The sequence below is a fragment of the Lissotriton vulgaris genome, chromosome 2_1, assembly GCF_964263255.1.
Source record: "Lissotriton vulgaris chromosome 2_1, aLisVul1.2, whole genome shotgun sequence".
NCBI lineage: Eukaryota > Metazoa > Chordata > Amphibia > Caudata > Salamandridae > Lissotriton > Lissotriton vulgaris.
Window position 1 is genome coordinate 821233194 of NC_141687.1, and position 23699 is coordinate 821256892.

The 23699-nt window shown below is 46.8% G+C and overlaps 1 protein-coding gene across 1 annotated transcript in view; it reads left to right on the forward strand.

The window, feature by feature from the left end:
• The window catches only part of ITGA4 (integrin subunit alpha 4), a 531379-nt gene that overhangs the window by 351311 nt on the left and 156369 nt on the right, over positions 1-23699 (forward strand). Inside the window, exon 17 of the mRNA XM_086956223.1 lies at positions 7512-7588. Within this exon, the coding sequence (XP_086812349.1) occupies positions 7512-7588 (77 nt within the window). The remainder of the gene's footprint in view (positions 1-7511; positions 7589-23699) is intronic.

Sequence of the window (23699 nt, forward strand, 5' to 3'; positions counted from 1 at the left end):
CAAAAAACATATCAATAATGAAAAAAACAAAATGTTCTCCAACCCGCTGGACAAGGCTAAAAACAGGTCAAAAGAGCTATTTAACATCATCAAAAAACGAACATCCAAGCATTCCACTACCCACATCCAGGCCTCCAAAGACTCATGTGACCGCTTCGCCAACTTCTTTAACGAAAAAATCACCAAGATCGAACTGTCACCTGACATCAACCTCCATCCTGCAGGCAAAAACTGGTCCTCAGCAATCGAAACCATCTTGATCAAACGACCCAAAAGTACCTGGAGTTACTTCGATCCTATACCTGAAGTTGAGATTCTTAATTTAATCTCCACCTCCACGCCCTCATCCCACACCCTCTATCCTTTACCCTTGCATATGGCCAAAAAACTGAAACTCTCCCTAGCACCACTCTGGTGCCAAATCATAAACAGTTCCCTAAAAACTAGCATCATACCAGACTGCCTCAAAGTTGGCCAAGTCACACCTCTTCTGAAGAAAATAGGCCTAGACATTAATGACTTAAACAACTTCAGACGTGTCTCCAATCTTCCCTTCCTAGCCAAAATCCTCAAAAAATGTGTTCTCCGGCAACTGAACCAACATATCGACAATATTAATCTGCTAGACCAACACCAATCAGGCTTTAGAAAAGGCTGCAGCACCGAAACTGCAATCCTTAACATCGTGGATGACATCCTCAACTCCCTTGATTCGGACCATTACTGCCTCCTCATCCTCCTGGATCTATAAGCGGCCTTTCACACGGTGGACCACAGTCTTGTCATCAAGGCTCTCAAGGACCGTGTAGGTGCAGATGAGGTGGTCCTTCAATGGTTCTCCTCCTTTCAAAACCGCTCCCAAAGGGTAAAAATCAAATCCTTTTCATCTGACCTTCTACCCGTTAACTGAGGTGTCCCTCAAGGATCCGTTCTCTCACCTCAATTGTTCAACATTTATATGGAACCCCTCACCACCATTCTAAAAACAGCCAACATCCCCTTCCATCTATATGCAGATGACACTCAGATCTACTTGGAAACCTCCTCCTTCAATGACATTCTAAGACTCAATAATTCTCTCAGAGAGGATAAAGAATGGTTATCAGCCAACCACCTTAAACTCAATCAGGGGAAAACTGAATTCCTCCTCATCTCCAACAAGGAAGCAAATCCACAAATTGTTGAATGGCTGAAAGCAATCGATGCTCTCAATGGTAACCTCACTTTGGCAAGCTCTGTAAAATCACTTGGAATCACCCTTGATCACAAGCTAACCATGACCAACCACATCAAGAACTCCGCAAAAAATGCCTTCCTTAACCTGAAGCTTCTCCTCAAAATCAAACCCCACAATGCACCCTTGGACCTCAAACAAGCCACCCAATCACTTGTGTTGTCCAGACTCGACCACGGGAACGCAGTCCTCTTCGGGACAGCTCTCTCCCACCCAGCGCCACTCAAAACCCTCAATGCAGTTGCCAGAATGGTCACCGGAGTCAAAAAATACGACTACATTTCTCCCGCTCTCAGAGAACTAAAATGCCTCCCAGTGGAATTGCGTGCCAGCTTCAGAACTGCATGCCTCACGCACAAAGCCCTGCACACAGGGAAACCAGAATAACTAGCCTCTAAACTTAAGAAAGCCGGCCAGTCTACAAGCCTCAGGAGTTCCAACTCCCTCTTACTCATCCCCCTGAAAACGCGCAAACAAAAAAACGCAGCTCGCTCCTTTGTAGGAAACGCACCCAAATTCTGGAACTTCATCTCCGTGGTCATCAGAACTACCCCCTTTTTTGCAAAATTCAAAAGCCTCCTAAAGGTCCGTGACTTTCAAGCCTCCAGCCGTCAGTCATCTGGTAATGCGCATCCACTGCCTACCTCACCCCCTCTCCCCAACCGATTGCCTTGCTCCATCGCCGCTCGGAGAAATCTCTCAGCCTTGATCTTTGTCCATGTATTGAGATTACCCCTAACCCTCTCTACCTCAACGGCACACCTTGGACCCCTGGACCTCTCTACCTCTGACGCTCATCACAATTGTAATTTTTTGAACACTTATGAACATGTTTATCCTTCCCTCGAACTGTATATGATTGTTTTCTCTTTTGGGAAAAAACAGTGTGCACACCGGGTTATGTGTACTAATAGTTCATGAGTAACTTAGACAAGTATATTATAATAAATCATTCTCAACTCATGAAATTCTGATCAAGGTTATTTATTTTTAGTATATTTTTGATATTTAGTCTTTGTTGTTTTGTTTCTTTTCTATCCTTTTGTTTCTTTTTTTTCCTTTTTTTCTTTTTTTTCCCTTATATGTACTCTTACTTATTTTGTTACAAAAAACATTTTTTACATACAAAACATTTCAGATGGTTTCACATTAAAACAGTTATTTTTTAAAACAACATCATCACTATTTGGGATTTAATATAAATGCAGAATTAATTCCTTCAACGCGTTTCGGCCCGTTGCCTTCCTCAGGAAATCTGCCTTGTTCACTGTTATGATAACCGTAGCTAAAATGATGAGAAAGCAATACTTTAGTGTTTATCTTATACACAGATTTAATTAATTCTCTTGTCTAGCTGCTTACTTCATTCTGTTGTATCTCTATAAATAATTATATCTTTAACTGATACACTAGTGCAAACCCCTGAGTGAATGGCGAGCCCACACTGGTTAGGTGCTGTCATATCTACATACATATACATTTATTTACATACCATATACATGCTTTCCTCATATAGATGTTTTTTTTGTACAATATTTACATCTACGTCAGATTTACTTTATGACTCTTTAGACATCGTAATTTTGCCTATTACTTGCAGATGGGAGCTTTAAAGGTAGATAACAGAAGTTGCGACGCTCCAACACAACAAACAAAAGGTATTATGATGCCACTATTGGTACTGGTAGAAAGCGTAGGAACATCAAAAATCAGCCTTTTTAAATGATATTTTTCTCCCCTTATCTGGGCAAATTGTCACGGGCTCCCTAAACACCATAAGAGTCATGTTATCTACCTTTAAAGCTCCCATCTGCAAGTAATAGGCAAAATTACGATGTCTAAAGAGTCATAAAGTAAATCTGACGTAGATGTAAATATTGTACATAAAAACATCTATATGAGGAAAGCATGTATATGGTATGTAAATAAATGTATATGTATGTAGATATGACAGCACCTAGCCAGTGTGGGCTCGCCATTCACTCAGGGGTTTGCACTAATGTATCAGTTAAAGATATAATTATTTATAGAGATACAACAGAATGAAGTAAGCAGCTAGACAAGAGAATTAATTAAATCTGTGTATAAGATCAACACTAAAGTATTGCTTTCTCATCATTTTAGCTACGGTTATCATAACAGTGAACAAGGCAGATTTCCTGAGGAAGGCAACGGGCCGAAACGCGTTGAAGGAATTAATTCTGCATTTATATTAAATCCCAAATAGTGATGATGTTGTTTTAAAAAATAACTGTTTTAATGTGAAACCATCTGAAATGTTTTGTATGTAAAAAATGTTTTTTGTAACAAAATAAGTAAGAGTACATATAAGGGAAAAAAAAGAAAAAAAGGAAAAAAAAGAAACAAAAGGATAGAAAAGAAACAAAACAACAAAGACTAAATATCAAAAATATACTAAAAATAAATAACCTTGATCAGAATTTCATGAGTTGAGAATGATTTATTATAATATACTTGTCTAAGTTACTCATGAACTATTAGTACACATAACCCGGTGTGCACACTGTTTTTTCCCAAAAAATATTTTACCTTGCTAGGGTTCATCCGATTAGGCAGGGGCCCCATTTTTTCCAGAAAGATATGATTGTTTTCTCTCCCTCCTGTTGTAAAGCGCTCTGATACCCCCGGATCTGGCCAGCGCTATAGAAAACTTCTTAAATAAAAAAAAATAATAATAAATAAATAAAAATAAATACATTTAGTCCTGGCAGCATCCTATAAAAGTATGCTTGCCATGCATAAATGGTTTTACTACTGCATAATTGTATGTCACAGCTTCCTATAATTGTGCGGTTATTAACCTCAGCAAGGGTGTGCAAGCAAGGACAAATGGTTTACCGTGAGAGTTCACTAATGACCACAACCAATTTGAATGGTCCAGAAAATAGCAGAAGTAACATCTCTTATGGAAGGAGGGGAATGGATCCCTACCCCACTAATGTTTGTAGGGGAGTAGAGAAAGGGGTTTTACCACAGAAAAAAAAGTTTGGATGTAAAAGTACAATATTGCTTTGTGGATCAGCCCCTATTTGACCAGCTGTCATCTTATAACCACTGCAACAGTAGTAGTGGGAAAAAGCAATGTTAGTTAAAATGGTACTTTTAATATTTTTGTTTTAAATGCTTTCTTGGAAAAACCTGCATGGTACTGTTACAAAAGGCATAGTGCGTGGAGTAGGAATAAGCGAATAGAAACTCACTCTGTCCTTTTCCCAAGCAGATATCTCGATCATTTGGCAGGCAATTCTGGTACATGTGCCCACAGTAGCACTCCACAGTGGTGAACACATCGCCCCCCTGACATTGGCTGTTTTCATTTCAAAATTCAAAACTGCATTTTGAATAGTAACTCCTTTTATAGGGTTTTTGCTTGTAACATTGTATTTGTCGAATACCCGAGAATGAAAGTGCAGATTAGCGTTTTTGTAAAAGTTTAATTGTTGTGAATGATGTTGCTTAGAATTTTTCTTCATCAGACAAAGCACCTTCCTCCAATTCACCTTTTCCATCTCACCTACAAAGCCGAACACGTCTGTGGTGTAAATTAAGTGCACCCTTTAGCTACAATATTAATATTGAAGAGTACTTAAAATAGACAACTATCACAATATACAGTTGACAAACATTTAAATGAATATAATGACAATTTAAATATTGTTATTTAGGAACTTTGAAAGTACACTTCTGCATCTGATGTTAATATTGCAGAGGGAATGTCCCAAGAGTGAAATCTAAGCAAATGTTAATGGAGTCAGTCAAAAGACCCTAACTGGTTGCATTAGCTTGCCTATAATGTGGCTTTTTCTTTTTTATGTAGCTTGCTATATATTGAAAGTAATGTCAAAGGAAACACATTTGAGAAATGTAAGAGTATTGAGGTGCTAGATGGAGCCTACTCTAGAAAATGAATCGGGGTAAGATGGTCTGGGCAGCAACTTTATGGTTATCCTACGCCATGTATTATGATGATGAGTAAAAGGTTTTTGAAGAGCTCCGAATTTGGCTAAAGCGTTAGGCTATTATTGTGTTTCAAAGGAACAAGTTAGGATTTAGAGAAACATTTCTTTAATCTACACAACAACTAGAACTTGCATAATTATGCTCCTAAGCTGGGAAATAGAGCGAAAGGATGACCTCTTTTACAAGCCTACTGTGACGTTCGCTGCTGCATATTTGGATAGACTCTGATTTCTAGTAAGTCTAGTTGGTGCTAGAACAGTCCATTATATACAAAGGCGGTATGGTTAAGTATGGCATTTGGGAGTGCTGACCCCTAGGCCATGATTTTTGTAAAACGTGTAGGTGAGGATTCCTCATAGGTGACCAAGCGGAACGTGGTCTCTGCTGGTGACTGTGTTTACTGGGAGGTCTAGGTTACTGTCCGTTTAGGCAACTAGGGCCCAATGTACTACGGTTCGGTCACAAAGGAATCGTAGTTTTTGCCCACCAACGCTTTATGACCTGATCTGAGTTTTGTACTGTGACTGATGTACTAATCACCTGTCATAACACAAAAGCACCACCCACCAGGACTGAACTTCCTGTGAGTGCAGGGATGGAGGATTGCAAGGGACACAAGTGTCTGCTCTTTTCAATGCCCACAACTGGCATTCACAAAATTGAAGCTGTCTCTTATGTTCAGCTTGCACTCTGTGAATGTCTACCACCTGCTTTGAAAAGTTAATTCTCCATTAGTGGTTTGCAACCACATTTGCAGTTGCAAACCATTGATACAATTCACTGCATTTCTATAGAAGAAGGAAGGCGCCCCTTTCACGCCTCTCGTCCTATTTAATACTTTGCGAGTCCAAAATACATTTTCCAAACAGCAAAGTACATTTGTACATTGCACTTACTGCTTTGCGGTCACAATGCCAAATGGGTTAGAACTGGATTCTCCAGGATTTTCAGCTTACTTGATGAGAGCAATTAAGTGATATAAGAAATGGTGATCAAGGATCTGAGCCAGTGTTGGGGCTCAAAAGCAACAGCATAAGCAAGAAATTGCTCACCTTTATTCCATTTCTACCACTCTTTCATCCAGAAGGCCCACACAAAAGGCATAATGGTATTTAAAATCCACTGCACATATTCAGTGTAAGGTTTGTTCATCATGCTAGAATGGAGACATGTTAATTTCAATGTTGTAGAAAAGGAAGACTCAAAATTAGAAAGCACATTAAATTATTCTTATTGTAAACCATGAAAGAAGAATTTTAAATGGATGAAGGACATTTCAGTTGTTTAAAAACTGGCCAACCAAAAATATTTTGACACAACAAAAGGAAAAGGTTTTAATACACAAAATATTTGGTATGCACGTAGCAAGGGACTAGCCGAAACTTGGCACAAAAGTAGTCAGGCTTAACTTGGAGGCAATGTGTAAAGCATTTATGCAGCACTTAAACAGTAATAAAGTAAAAACACAATACAAAAAAATCTCACATTAAATTACAAAAATATGGTAACTTTTAATAAATTAATTTACAACAAAATGGAAAGAATACAATCAGTGAAACAAGAGTTATGAAACTGAGGCAACGTCTAAAGTTATGGCCGACTGTGATGGAGCACGGTTCGGATACACCAAGTGGATTGGGCCCTGTCTCTGCTTACCTTCAGACTATAAGAATTTTTCAAGGAAAATGTCTGAGAGGGTAAAGTAAATCCCCTTGGAATTGGAATTTTATGTAGAAGTTTACCTCAAAAATCAGGTCTGCACTTATTCCCTATTTCACAGGGATTAACTTGTAATGGCTGGATTTATGTGCAAGGATACAGGCTGGAACCATCGTTTCCAGCCACACTGTATCCCCACACAAACACCTGCATTACTTGGAATTTTTATCTATGCTTTACACTATTTAAATGTGAGCGTAGTATGTGCACATCCTCGCAGGTTACAAAAAAGTCACCTGCGATGCAACAAGATGCTTTTGCTCTTCAGGAATTTCTGTGTACTTGCATATAATCGGGAATCTTTTTTTTTTTTTTTTTTTTTACTTATTTATTACCCTTATGTCAGCAGAAAAATCCCTTTCTAAAATCTACATTGACCTGAGGCATTTTAATTACAAGGCAACGTTTTGCAGCGTTTGTCTTCCTTTACTGTGTATTATCATTTCTTTCTGACGGAAAATTTACTAGAAACTGATTTACTTGTCAGACATTTTGTCCCACCACAAATATGATTTCTGTAACCATGTAGTGCAAGATTTAATTCAAAGTCTTACATCTGTTATGCATTCTTCCCTAGGTTGTCTTTGCCAGATTTTGCAGCTTGAAGAACTGCTCTGCAGATTTACAGATCTCTGGGAAAGTCGCATTTCCAACGTAAGTGTCGTATTATTTTCTTCCCAATAAACAAAGGCTGTTCATTTGCATTACAAGAGACGGTGTGTTTATGAGGCTTAGCTTTCTTCTCGCTGTGAATAAATGTTATAAATGAAGTAGATCAGATTAAATATACACGGATGTGATTTTGACACCCATTTCTTTCAATGAACAACACGCCGATAAAGTGCAGTCACTGAAAAGTATTAAATGCCTGATTTAGAGTTTGGAGGAAAGGGCACTGCGTCACAAAAGTGTCGGGCAGACAGCCATGCTTCCAGCGGGGGTGCTCCCACTGGCAGAAACGCTGCTGGAGTTTGGGCTGTCAGTGTAAGTATATCCGATTACACACGCTATTTAGAAGGGATGGTATTGGTTTGATATATTTGTTTCTGTTGGGATCGTCAGAGAAAGCCTGTCGGTCCCTAACAGAAAAAAATTAAATTTACTCCCAAGTGTTTAGGTCAATAGTTCCTTGTATTCCAAAAGCAAATTCTCTCTTTGAGAGTTTGTTTTTTAAAAACAAAAAGATTGTTGAGTTGCCACATCAAAAATTATGGCAATCTGCAATTTCCAGTGCCTTTAGAGGAGCCTCGGCTGCGGCTCTTCTGGAGGCATTGAGATAGCCATAGGGCTGCCATAGGTCTCAAATTAAAGGCCACTTTTGGTGTCACTTTTTTTATTAAATGTAATTTTCCTCAGGGTTTATTGCATTGGCTGTATGTCTACTATTGTTAAACCGACAGGAGTAAAACCATTTATTAAAACGTGATACGTTACATTCAGTAGAAGGACTTAACACGGAACTGTTTCTTGACAATGGCTAGCGACAACTGTGTTGGCCGGAAGGGTTCACAAATTATTTTCCTTTTAGCGGGCCCACCGGACAGGGCCGGACTGACTACCGGGCAGTTTGGAATGTTGCAGAGCTGGGGGTTGATTTCCCTATGGTGGGGGCTGATTTCGTTCATGGAGACCTGCGTGTGCTTCGAAATAATTAAAGCAAAACGAGTTTAGTTTAGCACACGCAGGTCTCCATGAACAAAATCAGCCCCCAGCTCAGCAGCATTCCAAACTGCCCGGGAGGCAGTCCAGCCCAGCCACCGAATCTCAGGAAAGCCCCTCCCACAGGGTGCGGCCCCACGCCCAGTAATCGCCCATCTGCTGAAGTACGTGATAGATAGAGACTTGATACTTCAGGCCTTTCGCTCTAGGCCCATGGCATTGTGAGGGAGTGGAAGTAGCAGTATACCCAGATTACTCAGTTGAGGCACAGCTCGTCGCTGCTGCTATGTGAGGGTTAAACAGCAACATTATCAGATGGGCCTGAAAAATACTTAGCTGTTCTCGGGTCGCATGCAAGTGGCAGCAGGAGAAGCCACCCATTTTTTTCCAGATAAAGGGGGGGGCAGACATGCCTGAGGGCACTCCACCTGGATAGTGTAGGGAGGTGCAGGGACAGCGAAGGAGACTCACTCGCTGCCCCAGAAATCGACCCACCATGGACCAGGCTACATAGGAGGGGGCTAAAGTGGTGGCAGGCAGTAGCGGCCCGTGGTGGGAGTGCTGCCGGGTGCTGACGTTGGGCGGGGGAGGCGCAGGGTGGGGGTAGTAAACTACAGTTTATGGCCGTTTAGAGGTAAGTAAACATATAAATAAATAAAATCATTTTGTTATGGGCAGCTGCATCGCAATGCAGAGCGCGCACCAAGATTTGTTTGTAACAGTTAGGAAGAACAGGCTGCTAGAAACAAAAATGTAATCAACTTTGAAATATTGTACTGTGTTTCCGTTTAGTTTTGAAGCATAACTCCTGACGTGCGTATGTATACATCTGCGTGCATGTCTGTTGCCAGAAGGCCTCTGTTAATTTTGAAACCAATCAGGTTTGTGCATCACTACCTCATAAACGACAAAACACGCTGCACCCATTTTTAGGTTTCGCCTGTCGAAAGCTGCGCAAGCAGCGTTTCGCGCAGGCGAAATCTAATGTTAGAACAGTATGGGGGACTTGAACCCGCCCCTTTTTCCATTGGCTAGCTCCATAAATGGAAGCTAGCCATTGGAAGACATCGTTGTCAATCACTTTTTCCCGGTCAGTACGCGAATCGTGGGCGTTTCTGACTCTTTTTTTAAGTCCCGCCCCTTGGTGCCGTGTGTCCCGGGCCGCGCTGTGATTGGCTGCCGGCCCGGGACACCCCCGTGACGTCATTCCCCGGGCCGCGCTGTGATTGGCTGCCAGCCCGGGACCTGACTTGTTTTCACAGAGTGGATAAATAGATTTAGAAACAAGACCGATGCAACCCTGTAGGAAAATATATCTCCAGGGTGTTTTCTCCTTCACCTTAATCAAACTCTTGCCATCCTGTATATTTGTTGTTTCTATAGTGGCCCTTGAGGTGCACAACAGCTGCAGGACCAAGTACCCGCATGTCGGAGCTTTTAAACAGCTGGACCAAAACGTGACTGCAAGGGCCACGTTAATTGTTGCGGTAATACCACCCCAGCAAATACTGATGCCACGGAGTGCGGTATTACAGCACCGTTCTGGGTTCCACGCTTCAGAGTGGGTTAGAATGCAGTAATACCATGTTTTTCCACTTATTTCAATGTGTAAAACTTTTAGGTTTTATCTTGCAAAAGCGTGCAGTGGAAAACCTGCAACTGGCAAGTGAGCTAATTACCACTCGATTTGTAATCCCGGTTTAAGCCGAACCTGGTTTTACTTGGGATTTTAAATAAGGCCATAAATATCAAATGCAGGGTTGAAGGCGTGTTCGCTCACTGGCAGCCGTGGAGCAGTGTGTGTAGTGTAGAGGTCGTCGTGCACACTCTGGAAACAGTTCTCATGAAGGTTGCTATACGTGTGCGCGGTGGAATGCCGCTTAATTAACCATGGATTTGTTTATTGAAGCCCAAGTTATAATGGATTGCGTGGGGCGGTGCACAGGCCCACCATGAGAACATTTTAATGATTTCAAGCTTCTGTTTGCCCCACTCCTCCAGTAAGCAAAGCTTACATTTTTAGCATTTCACGGTAGCGCTTTTTTTCCACAGTTCTGTTTTTTATTGTCTGGCCGGCCTCATAACAGGGGGAGCATGCCTTCAGGTTTTGTGCTCGCGAGAAAAGGTCATTTTCTCACAAAATGACTGAAGGGAGGAAGTAGCCCACGAAGAGCGCTGTAACCCCGAAATATCTGCCGAAATAAATCTAGCCGCCTGCCCACTGCGAGCCTGATTGTGTTTTGCAAACAGGATGTGGTGGGTAAAGCGCGGCCTGGCCCACTGCAATAATTGGGGTCCGTGGGGTTGAGCACCCGCACCGAGCCGCAGGGCGTGCCCGCGCTCCTGCGCCGCGTATCCTGGGTGGTATTCAACCCCACCGACTGGTAGGTTTGGAAGGACACTTTTAATTGCAAACGGCAACACACAATGCTCTCTCAACCCGCTGCCTCCATTTTACGATTTTTTTTATATATAACAAACCCTGGCCTCACACGGAGGAGATTTTAGCGTAACCTGCTGGAAAACGGAGACCTGCTTTCAAAGAAACGCCCCCAGCAATCTCACGGATCATTACACACACTTTTCAGGCTTTTCGTTTTTCTGCAGCGCCCATTAACTGCGGATAAATATGAAGTGATCTTTGCTTTTTTCCCCCTTTTTTTTCGACCTGGTAGTGCTTGTAAAAATGGAGTATCTTCTAGTTTACATGTCACTCTGCAATTCCCTTGCAGTTCCGTAATTGGTGTTGTCGGCGTCCACAGTGTAGGACATTTGATGCTCATTTATTGAATATGCTTTCCGGCTGCTACCTAATCTCTTTGTTCTGGACAGACAAATTACCTTTCTCACACTGAGCTTCAACCCCAGGGAATTAAACTTCCAAGCTTCAAGCGCTTTAATTAGCTCGAAAGTGTGTGCGTGGAGAGGGAGGGGGGGCGTTAGCAGTGGACTGTGCACGGTGTGCAACTTAGTAAACGCAAAAAGAACGCCGGGAAAGCTCTAGATGGACTTTCAAACCCATAAAGTTCAGATGAAAACTATTCCTTTTCAATAATTGAAGGCATTATAGGGCGTGAAAGTCCACCCCAGTTGCCGGGGCCTGGAGTTTTACTCAGCTTGGCATTTTTTATTATCTCAATTCATTACCACCTCCAGGTGAAGGCTCATGGTTCTATAATGCTTTGCTCAAGTTACATTAGCTAACATGGCAAAAGAAGAGTTTCAAATGAAAAAATACCAAAATAGGATAGGAAGGTTCTGTGTGAATTAACTCCCCTGTCTCTGACCACACTTTGTTTTCAGAGACCACATAAGGATGCAGACCTCAGCAGATTGTATTTGTATATTTGACGCTCTTGCATTTTTTCAGTACATCTCTTTAATTGGAAGGAAGTTTCAGATGACTTTTAAGGCCATACCCTTTCTCCTTTGTTTGAATTCAACAACATTGCCTCTGTGCATGTTGCTACTCTACAGTGGTGCTAAATGCAAACAATTACTTTATGATCCAAATGTACTTTTAAAAAAAACTTTTTGAAACATTAAAAGCACTTCTCCGATTAGGAAAACAGGTATTTTGTTTCACAGAGACCTTTTCCTCATTGACATTTTTGTGGCACCCTCAAATTATTGGCCTGATTTGAACAAGCTGGTGAGGTTTGACCCTTACGAAATAAGACACTTTGCCATGCCCTGGTTTGTTTACCAAGTCAACAACTTTGCAGGATACTTTATTCTCTCCTGGTAAACACTGAAGAACTAGGATGTGGGTTAAGAGCGGATCCCCAACAGCTAAGCGAGCTTCTGAAGCACGTCTACGCCTCGTTGGGGGTAGCAAGTGGAATATAAAAGAAATTTAATTTAAACCTGCTGTGGACACAAAATATACACCGCAAATCAATACAACGAGCTGTCTTAATCCAAGTGAAAATTGCAAATGTCCTCATAGATGCTCCTCTGGCCTCCGGATTAAACGTAGGTTCTGGTTTTGGTAGTGTTAGCCTGAGGTGGCAGTCCTGTAGTGGGTGTTAAAGGGATTAATGCCATCTTAATAACAGATGTTTCTCAGGTTTTGCTGAAGCATGGCGGAGTCCGAGTTCTTCAGGCCATATTGTAGCAGGCCACAGATCCGATCATTCTCCTATTACCTTTGCGAAATTCATTTCATCCAACGGCTGACTATCAAGTCTCACGCACCGATAACATGCTATTACCCCCAGGTCCCTCCTGTCCTCGTCCCCTTCATTAATAACCAGTGAGATCTACTATCTCTCAGACAGAAAAAAGAAAGTAGGAATGCTGGTACGCCCCTCCCTCTCCCTATAGGGAGTACATAAGGGTACAGTACCCAGCATGCCTCCTGTTCTTTTTTCTGTCTGACGACAGTTTTCTGTTTGTAGGTCCAGGAGCGGATGGGCTCCTGGGGTCTCACCTGGGGCTTGGCCTCGGGTGGGGGCTGGTTCTTCCGGGCTGACTTCTCCTGCCGGGCTTGAGGAGTCTCCTGTGACGCTGTCTGCCGCCTCTGTCCCTGCTCGTGGGAGTCTAGGTCTGTTCCGGCGGGGTGAGGCTCTGGAGGCTTGGAGGCAGTGTCGGGCCGCGTCTCTGTGCTGCCCGGCTGTGCGAGACGCGGCCATTATCGTCTGAGGCTCCGGGAGGTGCGGCGGCTCCGTGGTTGCTGGGGCGCTTCCTTCCGGCCATTGCCTGACTTCCTGGTTTTGGAAGCGGAAGTCAGGCGTTTGAGGTTCCCGGCTGCGGGCGGTGAGAGGCTTGTTTGCCGGTTCCTGGAGTAAGTACCGCATAGCGGTTTGGGGGCATTTAAATACGCTGGCTGTTCTTTGTGCCCTGCATTTCGTCCTTTTTTCTTGGGGATTACGGTCGCTGTGCTGGTGTGGGCTGCTGCAGGTGATTTGTGGCTGTTTCTCCTGCTGCTGCCGGGGCTCCTCAGTTCTTGCTGGTTTTCCTGCCTGCTGGTTTGCCCTGCTTGCTGGGGCTTTTCTCACATGGGTAAACATTCGAGGAAACGCAAGCATGTCGAGGAGTCCTCCACTTCCTCGACTTCCTCCTCCTCCCCTTCTCCTGATCCCCGGCGCTCCAGGCGTCGTTCGAGGGGTGATGCGAAGTTGAAGGCTCTCATCCAGGAGTCCTTGCTGGAGATGGGTGGTTCCAGGCCTGGGGGTTTTAAGAATAAGTCCAAGTCGCGGGCAAGAGGTGTGCCCCCTCCTTCTCCCTCCTCTTCTTCGTCCTCTGGCTCTGAGGATGGTGGTTTGGACGCTGATCTGGTAAAGGGCAAGTATGTTGCCAAGGACATGTTGCCGGATTTGCTGAGCCATGTAAAGGAAAATATGGGATTTCCGGCGGATGGTGTGCCTGGTTCGTCTGGAGGTTCTCTCCTTCGCCAGTTCCAGTATTCTGCTCCTGCGGTCATGCCGGTGCATCCTAGTGTGCGGGAGGTTTTGGATCGGGAGTGGAAGGATCCCGATCGCATTCTGATGCCCCGCTTCATGGCGAAGCTGTATCCTCTTCAGGATATGGCGAAGGACTTGCCAGACTCGGTCCCTGTGGATTCTGTGGTGGCTAGTCTGGTTGGTCGCACTTCGTTGGCCGAAGATGCTGTGGTGCGTGACCCTGTGGATAAGAGGGTTGACGCCTCTCTTCGTAAGGTTTATTCTGGCTCCCATTTGGCCCTGAGGGCGGGTATTTATGGGACCTATGTGGCACAGTCTCTTCTGTCTGACTTGCAGAATTTATTTGGATCTATGGATAATACCACTGACTGCGCTGATATTCTGGCACACATCGAACGTCAGGTTGAGTTTTTGTCTGACATTTCCTTTGACGTGGTTCGTGCCTCCGCTCTGTCTGGGGGTGCTTGTATAGCGGCTCGTCGGAATGTGGTCCTCAATGATTGGAAGACCGATTCTGCCCAGAAGACTGCTGCCCTGCGTCTGCCGTTTCAGGGTTCCATGTTGTTTGGGGCGGAGTTGGAGGGGAAGCTTCATCGTCTTTTTAAGGAGAAGAAACATTCCTCTTCTTTCAAGATGCCCTCGGCTGCTCCTGCCTTTTCTAAGCCTAAGCCTTTTTTTCGGCCCTCTTCTCGCAGACAGTTTTCCAGAGCTCGTGGCCGTTTTCAGCCTGGTCGGGGACGGGACATGAAGGCGAAGTCCCCTCCTGCGAAGCCTCGTTCCTGACTATCTGGGGTCCGAGGTCAGACCATTGGTAGGTGGTCGGCTTCGGTTGTTTCTTCCAGCCTGGATGTCCTCCTGTTCAGACTTGTGGGTCCTGGACGTGATCCGCTTGGGGTATCGTGTGGAGTTCTCAAGCCTGCCTCCGGACTCTGGGGTCCGTCCGACTCCTTGGCCATCCTGCCCGTCCAAACGGGCGGAACTTTCTCGGGGGATTCAGTCACTGTTGGACAAAGGGGCGATTCAGGTGGTGCCTCCGGGGGAGTTGGGTCAGGGGTTTTACTCCATCATTTTCCTGGTGCCCAAGGTGACGGGAGGGTTTCGCCTTGTTCTGGATCTCAAGGCCCTGAACAAATTTGTGTTGCGGATTCCGTTCAAAATGGAGACTCTTCAGAGGGTGATTCCCCTGGTTCTGCAGGGTCATTACATGTGCTCTCTGGACCTCCAGGATGCCTATTATCATGTCCCTGTCCATCCTCTCTCCAGTCCCTTCCTGCGTTTTTTTCTTCTAGGGGTCCATTACCAGTTTGTGGTTCTCCCGTTTGGCCTGAGGTCGGCTCCCAGGGTGTTTACGAAGGTGGTTGCTCCCTTGGTGGCTTTCTTGCATCTCCAAGGGTTGATGGTTTACCCGTATCTGGACGACTGGCTCCTGCATTCCCCCACAGCGGTGCGGTTGTTGTCGGATCAGCGGGTAGTGTGTGCTGCTTTAAGGGTCCATGGGTTCCTGTTGAATCTCCCCAAGTGCCGGCTCCCCCCTACTCAGGACTTAGTTCATTGGGGCCCGTTTCTGCACAGATCTGAATCGGGTGTTCCTGCCGGTGGATCGAGCTGTGACCCTGTGTTCTCTGGCTCATCGGTTTCTTGTGGGGAGGTCGTTTCAGGTCCGTCTGTGGTTACGTCTTCTGGGGTTGATGGCCGCCACTGTGTTCACGGTTCCGTGGGCGCGTTTCCATCTTCGTCCTCTGTGGTCCTACCTGCTGTCTCGGTGGGATCCCTTGTCGGGGGATTTGTCCCTTCTTGTTCCTGTGTCTCTCCGTATCCTTCCTGCCCTGCGTTGGTGGTCTCTGTTTTCCAGTCTGGACAAGGGCTTGCCTCTGCAGTCTCCTCCTCCGGTGGTACTTACGACGGATGCCAGCGCTCTGGGCTGGGGTGTGACTTTGGGGTCGGACTGCCTTCAGGGTCGTTGGTCCCTTCTGGAGGGTCGTCGGTCTTCGAACTGGCGGGAGTTGTCGGCTGTGTGTCGAGCTGTCAGGGGGTTTCGACTTCTTCTGGTGGGCCGCCATGTGTTGGTTCGGTCGGACAATTCAGTGACGGTGTCCTACCTAAATCACCAGGGCGGTATCCGTTCTCAGTCCCTGAACGCGGTGGTGTCCCCGTTGTTTTGCTGGGCGGAGTGCCATCTTCTGTCCCTGGTGGCTGTACATGTTCGGGGGGTGGACAATGGGGTGGCGGATGCCCTCAGTCGTTTTTTTCCTGCATCCCTGGAGTTGGCATTGACACCGGTGGCCTTTCGTCTGGTGTGCGAGAGGTTTGGTCGGCCCTTTCTGGACCTCTTTGCTTCCCGGCTCAATGCGCAGCTTCCCGGATTCTTCAGGAGGGTTCTTGGGGGGTGGATGCTCTGTCCCTTCCATGGCCGTCTCGCCTGCTGTACGCCTTTCCTCCTCTGGTATTGATATCTCGCTTTCTGTCCCGGCTGTTGCGGGAGGATCGAGAGGTGGTGGTGGTGGTGCCCTTCAGGCCCCGCAGGTCTTGGTTCCCCACGCTGATGCTGTTAGCCGTTCAGGGTCCATGGTTCTTCCCCTTCCTTCCGTCTCCCTTGCGGTCGTCTCCGATGTTGCCCCTCCGGCGGCTTCGGCTGTCGGTTTGGCGGTTGAGAGGCAAGGGTGGAGGCGTAGGGGTCTCCCGGAGCATTTAGCCTTGGCTATTCAGCAATCTCGGAAGCCTTCTACCCTTCAATCCTATGGTAGGCATTGGGGCAACTTTGAGCATTGGTGTCTTGGCCTGGCTTTGTCTCCCTTGGTTTGTCCTTTGCCGGATGTTCTCCAGTTCCTTTGGGATGGGTTCGAGAAACGTTTGTCCGTTTCTACTTTGCGGGCTCAGTGGGCTGCTATCAGGGCTTTTCGGGCTCCTTGGGGGAACCTGCCGGATGTGGATGGTCTGGTTTCCTGGCTGTTGCGTAGTTTTTCTAACTCCCGCCCTGTGGTGCGTCCGTCTTTTCCTCTCTGGGATCTTCCCTTGGTTTTGAGGGTTCTGGTTGCCGCTCCCTTTGAACCTTTGGAGGAGGTGGATATCAAGTTTGTCACGCTGAAGGTTGTTTTTTTGGTGGCTATCACTTCTGCTTGTCGCCTGGGGGAGCTGGGTGCCTTGATGGCTCGAGAACCCTTTCTGTCCTTTTCTGCTGACAGGGTGGTCCTTCGTTTGGATTCCTCTTTCATCCCTAAGGTTTCCTCCCAATTCCATCGCTCTCAGGAGCTGGTCCTCCCTGCTTTGCTTTCGGCTCCGGTGGACGGGGACGACCTCCCTTGGTCCTTGCTGGATGTTTGCCGGGCTTTGCGGGTTTATTTGGATCGGACCCGGGATTTCCGGCTTTCTGACTCCCTGTTTGTTTCTTTTGGTGCTGTCTCCAGGGGTGGTCGGGCTTCTTCTTCTTCCATTGGGCGTTGGTTGAAGCAGGTTATTCTTCTGGCCTATTCCCTTTCTGGTTCCCCTCCCCCGGCTGGGGTTCAGGGGCGTTCTACTAGGGGTATGGCTGCTTCCTGGGCAGAGGTTCGTGGGGTGTCCCTTTCGGAAATTTGTAGGGCCGCTACTTGGGCTTCTGCTAATACCTTTGTTAGGCATTACCGTATCCAGAATGTTCTGGGGGATGACACTAACTTTGGTTTGGGGGTTCTTCGGGCTGTGTGTTCCCGATCCCCTTGTTTTCTTTTGTGCTGTGCTGTTGTTTGCAATAAATTGCTGGGTTTTGCTGTTCTGCTGTGTCCTGGTGGTTTTTTGTTTGATGATGGCCGGTTGCTGCTTGGGTATTCTCACTGGTTATTAATGAAGGGGACGAGGACAGGAGGGACCTGGGGGTAATGTCCTATTACTTACCGGTGATCTTCATTACTCCGGGTCCCGTTGTCCTCGTCCCCTTCATTACATCCATCCCTCCCTCCCTCCCGGGCTATCCGGCCCTCATCTTGGGCTTGGTGGTTCAGGAGGCATGCTGGGTACTGTACCCTTATGTACTCCCTATAGGGAGAGGGAGGGGCGTACCAGCATTCCTACTTTCTTTTTTCTGTCTGAGAGATAGTAGATCTCACTGGTTATTAATGAAGGGGCGAGGACAACGGGACCCGGAGTAATGTAGATTACCGGTAAGTAATAGGACATACTGGAGACACTCTAATGGCGTGCTGTGTAATTGGACTATAGGTGACAGCTGTACTGTGGACGGCGGGTAAGTGTGCTGCTTATGACGATTGATTGTGCACTGTTGGAAGCTGGTTGGGAACAGTTACTGTAGGCAACTCCTAGTCGTACATTTTACAGGTGACAGCTGGCTGTGCGGTGTACTAGGAGTGACAGCTGATTGTGCACCATTAGTGACATATGTCTGCACAGTGGTTGTCATCCAGCTGTGCATACTATGATATGGTTGACACATGGATGTACATAAAGTAAAGTAACAACTGCTTGCATTGTACAGTGCACAGCAGGTTCCTGTGCAAAAATAGTAACAACTGGTTGTGCACTGCATAGAAAAGTTAGCAAGAGCCGGCTGTAGTTTGCTGTAAGTCACACCTGGATTTGCGTGTATCATGTATGACAATTGGATTTGGTCAGTTTGCGACAGATAGCAAGCAGTTTACTGTATGTGATTGCATTCTGTTTTGTACTCTAGATTGATGTGCGTAATGCCCCGTGGCTGTAAGCTGAGTGCTCAGTATGACACAGATGTCAGCGTGCTCAGAAAAGTATTGTGGTTGGCAGCTAGGTTTTTGTTTTCCAGCTAGTGGAGCTGATTTTGCACTGTGTATCGTGGGTGACGGGCCTGGGCATGCAGTGTGTTTTGGTATAAAGCTTCATGTGTAGGGTATGGTCGTTGAACTGCATATCATAGGCTACATAAGTGGGTGCTTGCAGTGTATTTTGGTGACATAGGTCTGCTCAGTATAGGTCACATAGCAGAGTGCTTACAATATGTGAACGAGCTAGGTTGAATATATATGTACAAAATAATCATGCATTCTTTACAGTGTGCAGCTGCCTGCAAATGTGTACTCATTACAGAGCTCTGTGTGTATTGGGGCTCTGTCTGTGTGGCTAGCTTTTTTTGTAGGTGGCTCTATGTGTGGGTGGCTCTGTGTGTGTGTGGGTGGCTCTCTGTGTGTGTGTGTGCGTGTGGGTGCAAATGCAATAGGTCTTGCATTTGCGAGAGATTAAGCTATTGGCATTGTAAATGACAATGCCATTTATTTATCTGTTTTCAAAACCAACACATAAATAAAAAATTTGTCATGTACAATGCCAATAGCTAACTTTTACAAAGGCGAAACCGTTGCATTGTATATGCTTGTTTTATTTCTTCATAACTTCATTAAGCTCAATGACATTCAGCTCTCTTTCAGATGTCTGGAATTTTCTGAGAATCTTTTTTGTGTTCGATATAAAAAAAAAAGGTACTTTCGGCCTTTTAAAGTTTGAATCGTTTTTGTGCGTTGCCCACCACTCTTATTAGTTTATGGATGACAGCAAGTCTTCTCATTTTTTTTCGTCATCTATGTACAAATACCTGCAGCTTGTTACTTTAGGAAATGTTTGGATTGGAACCTCATTATTTTTGTTAAGGTAGTTCAGTGGATTACAGTCCCTGCTGCAAGGATCGTTGTTTGGTCTCTAGAAATTTAAGGAATTGGGCTCACTCGCCACGTGGCATTCAAGACAGACATTTACTCCCTACCAGTTTAAAATGTCACCAGCCACCATTGGCTACTGGTGGCAGGTGACATTGAAGCTGATTGGTGGCCGATCAGAAGCGGTCACTCCTCAAGCAGCTCCCAGCTCCCAGCTCCCTGAGTGGTATCGTAGCGCCAGACGGCATAAAAGACTGCTAAATTGATAATTGCAAGCTCGCATTGCTCACGCTACCAGTAGTGCCTGACTGCACAATAGATTTGTAAAATAGCGCTATAGTGCGAAAGTGAGCTTTGTTTATGATTGTGCTGTGCTGTGCTGCCTTGCCTTAATTATTTGTCTTGTGCCTGATTGTGCCGGTGCCATTGCCAATTTATTCACGTTTTCAGTGCTTGTGCCCCGTTCCTCTTTCGCTTTTGGCTCGCAGCCATCCATTTTGTTGTTTATTATTGTGCCTCCCTGCCCGGCTCCCCACCCCGCCCCCGCCTCCCAGCTGCTCCGCCCTCGCCCCTCCCCTCCCACTATCCGCATATGTCAGATGCTTTTGCGCGCAGCGTTCACGCGCAGCGGTCGCGCCCCATGCGCGCCGAAGGTGTGCCAAAGGTAAGCCCGTCTACGCCCGTCCGCGCCTGGACCGCGCCCAGCGCCAGACCCCCTGGTCCTCGCAAAACCTGCACAACATATGACGCCGCAACCCTCTCAGCCCTTAACCCCGGCCGCACACCACAATGCTACCAAGCTGCCCCAGGACACACCCATGGGCCCTTCACCTGCCACTCTTGCAAATTCGACTGCATCAGGACCAACTCCAAACAGAGCTCCGACACCAACCTTCTAAAGTGCATCCTACTCAACACCCGCTCGGTCCACAGACACTCCCTTGAACTCTGGAACCTACTCGACACTACCTTACCGGACGTCGCCTTCCTTACAGAAACCTGGATAAACGCCTCTTCAGCACCCGACATCGCCATAGCCATCCCGGACGGCTACAAGATCATCCGAAAGGACCGCATCAACCAAACAGGAGGAGGCATTGCCATCGTCCATTAGAACACCATCCGCGTCACAACCAGCTCCGATGATAATCTTGCAAACGCCGAACACCTCCACTTTCAGATCCACACCAACCCCAAGACCACACTCAGAGGCACCCTCCTCTACAGACCACCAGGACCCCGCACACAATTCAGTGAAGACATCACTGACTTCATCAGCCCACACGCCCTCACCTCCGAGAACTACATTCTATTAGGAGACCTCAACTTTCATTTGGAAAAGAAAAACGACAGCAACACCACCTCCCTTCTGAACAATCTCGGACTCAAACAACTTGTCGACACCCCCACCCACCTTGCCGGACACACGCTCGACCCTATCTTCACCTCCAGCAAGCACATCTCCTTCGATCACACCACAGCCCTCCATTGGACAGACCACAGCTGCGTTCATTTCAGTTACAAAAAGTCCACGACCCACAACCCCCCACATCCTATTCCTCGAAGAAACTGGAACAAAATCACCACCGACCAGCTCCTCACTTCGCTCCACCAAAACCCCCCTGTCATATCATCGAACCCAAACCAAGCAGCCACCAACCTCACACAATGGATCACCCACAGCGCCGACGTACTAGCACCCCTGAAGAACCATCCTATCAAACAAAGTAGCAAAAATGCCCCCTGGTTCAACGATGACCTCAAGAAATCCAAGAAGATCTGTCGAACTCACGAGAAAGCCTGGAGAAAAAACCCAACTCTGACAACCTGGCCACCTTCAAGAACGCCACCCGCAAACACCACCAACTGATCCGATCCACCAAGAAATCAGCATTCAAGGACCGACTTGACAACAATGCCCATAACAGCAAGGAACTATTCAACATCGTCAAAGAATTTACCAACCCCACCGCCGGCACCAACGACATCACTCCATCCCAAGAACTCTGCGACTCTCTATCCTCATTCTTCTACAACAAAATTGCCGATATACACAACAGCTTCGAAAACCAGTCTGAAGACCAGTCCCCCCCCCCCCCACCCACCTCGAACCAAAACCGCACTCTAATAACCTGTGCGCCTGGAACCCAATCACCACCGAAGACACCATCCGCCTTATGAACTCCATCCACTCAGGATCACCAACCGACCCATGCCCCCACCACATTTTCAACAAAGCAAACTCCATCATCGCACCCCATCTCCGCGATGTCATCAACTGTTCCTTCAACTCCGCTACCTTCCCGGAAAGCTGGAAACATGCCGAACTCAGCGCCCTTCTGAAGAAACCCACAGCAGACCCCACTGAACTTAAGAACTACCGCCCCATTTCGCTCCTCCCATTCCCTGCCAAAGTCATTGATAAAGCCGTCAACAGTCAACTCGCCGCCTTCCTCGAATCCAACAAATCCCTCGACCCTTCACAGTCCGGCTTCCGAGCCAAACACAGTATCGAAACCGCCCTCATCGCAGCAACAGACGACATTCGAACACTACTAGACAACGGAGAAACAGTTGCCCTCATCCTACTCGACCTCTCCGCAGCCTTCGACACAGTCTGTCATAGCACCCTCATACATCGCCTCAGCAACATCGGAATACAAGGGAAAGCTTTGGATTGGATCATCTCGTTCCTCGCCGGAAGAACCCAGAGAGTCCGCCTCCCCCCTTTTAGATCAGAGGCCACCGAAGTCATCTGCGGCGTACCACAAGGATCATCACTCAGTCCCACCCTCTTTAACGTATACATGAGCCCCCTCGCATCAATAGCATGCCAACACAACCTCAACATCATCTCCTACGCAGACGACACTCAGCTGACCCTATCCCTCACCAAAGACCCATACACCGTCAAAACCAACCTTCACGAAGGGACGAAAGACGTAGCCGAATAGATGAAGAACAGCCGCCAAAAACTGAACTCGGACAAAACGGAAGTCCTCATTTTAGGATCATCCCCCTCTGCCTGGGACGACTCTTGGTGGCCACCAGCCCTGGGAACCGCACCCAGACCTACGGACCACGCACGTAACCTTGGCTTCATCCTGGACTCCTCCCTCTCGATGACCAGACAAGCCAACGCAGTCTCATCATCTTGCTTCAACATCCTCCGCATGCTCAAAAAAATCTTCCGTTGGATCCCCACCAAAACAAGAAAGACAGTCACCCACGCACTGGTCACCAGCCGACTGGATTACGGAAACACCCTTTACGCCGGAACCACAGCCAAACTACAGAAAAAACTCCAACGAATCCAAAACGCCTCTGCCAGACTCATATTGGACATTCCTCGGCAAGCTCACATTTCTGACCACCTCAAAGACCTCCATTGGCTCCCCGTCAACAAGAGAATAACGTTCCGCCTGCTCACCCACGCACACAAAGCCCTCTACGACCAAGGACCCGATTGCCTCAACACGCGACTGTCCTTCTACTCCCCCTCCCGCCAACTAAGTTTGTCCAATCAAGCCCTCGCCGCCATTCCGCGCAACAATAAACCCACCATGGGGGGAAGATCCTTCTCCTACCTAGCGGCCAAAACCTGGAATTCTCTCCCCACCCACCTCCGACTTACACAGAACCACCTCGCCTTCAGAAAGCAACTAAAAACTTGGATATTCGACAAATAAAGCACCCCCCCCCTCCCTCAAGCGCCTTGAGACCCTATGGGTGAGTAGTGCGCTATACAAATTCCCGAACTTGAACTTGAACTTATAAACAGTCAGTACTCACACACGGCCCTGACACCTGATCGGGACTTAGATTCTGCCTCCAGTTCCAACGGCTTGGGTACGCTGGTGGAAGATGGTTCGCGTGGCAGCCGTGGCCGGTCCATTGGGGCTGAGGGGCCACGCCCCCCATCTTTTGCCCCTCACGAACAGTGTCTGTCAGGCTGAACAAAGATCAGCCTGGCACACACGTTCATTTTCAGGTCAGGCAGCCAGGAGCCAGACATACGCTAAATGCTCAGGCTTCTGGCTGCCTGAGCTGAACTTTGCTGGGCTGAGGAAGTCACAGCTCCTTTGAGCG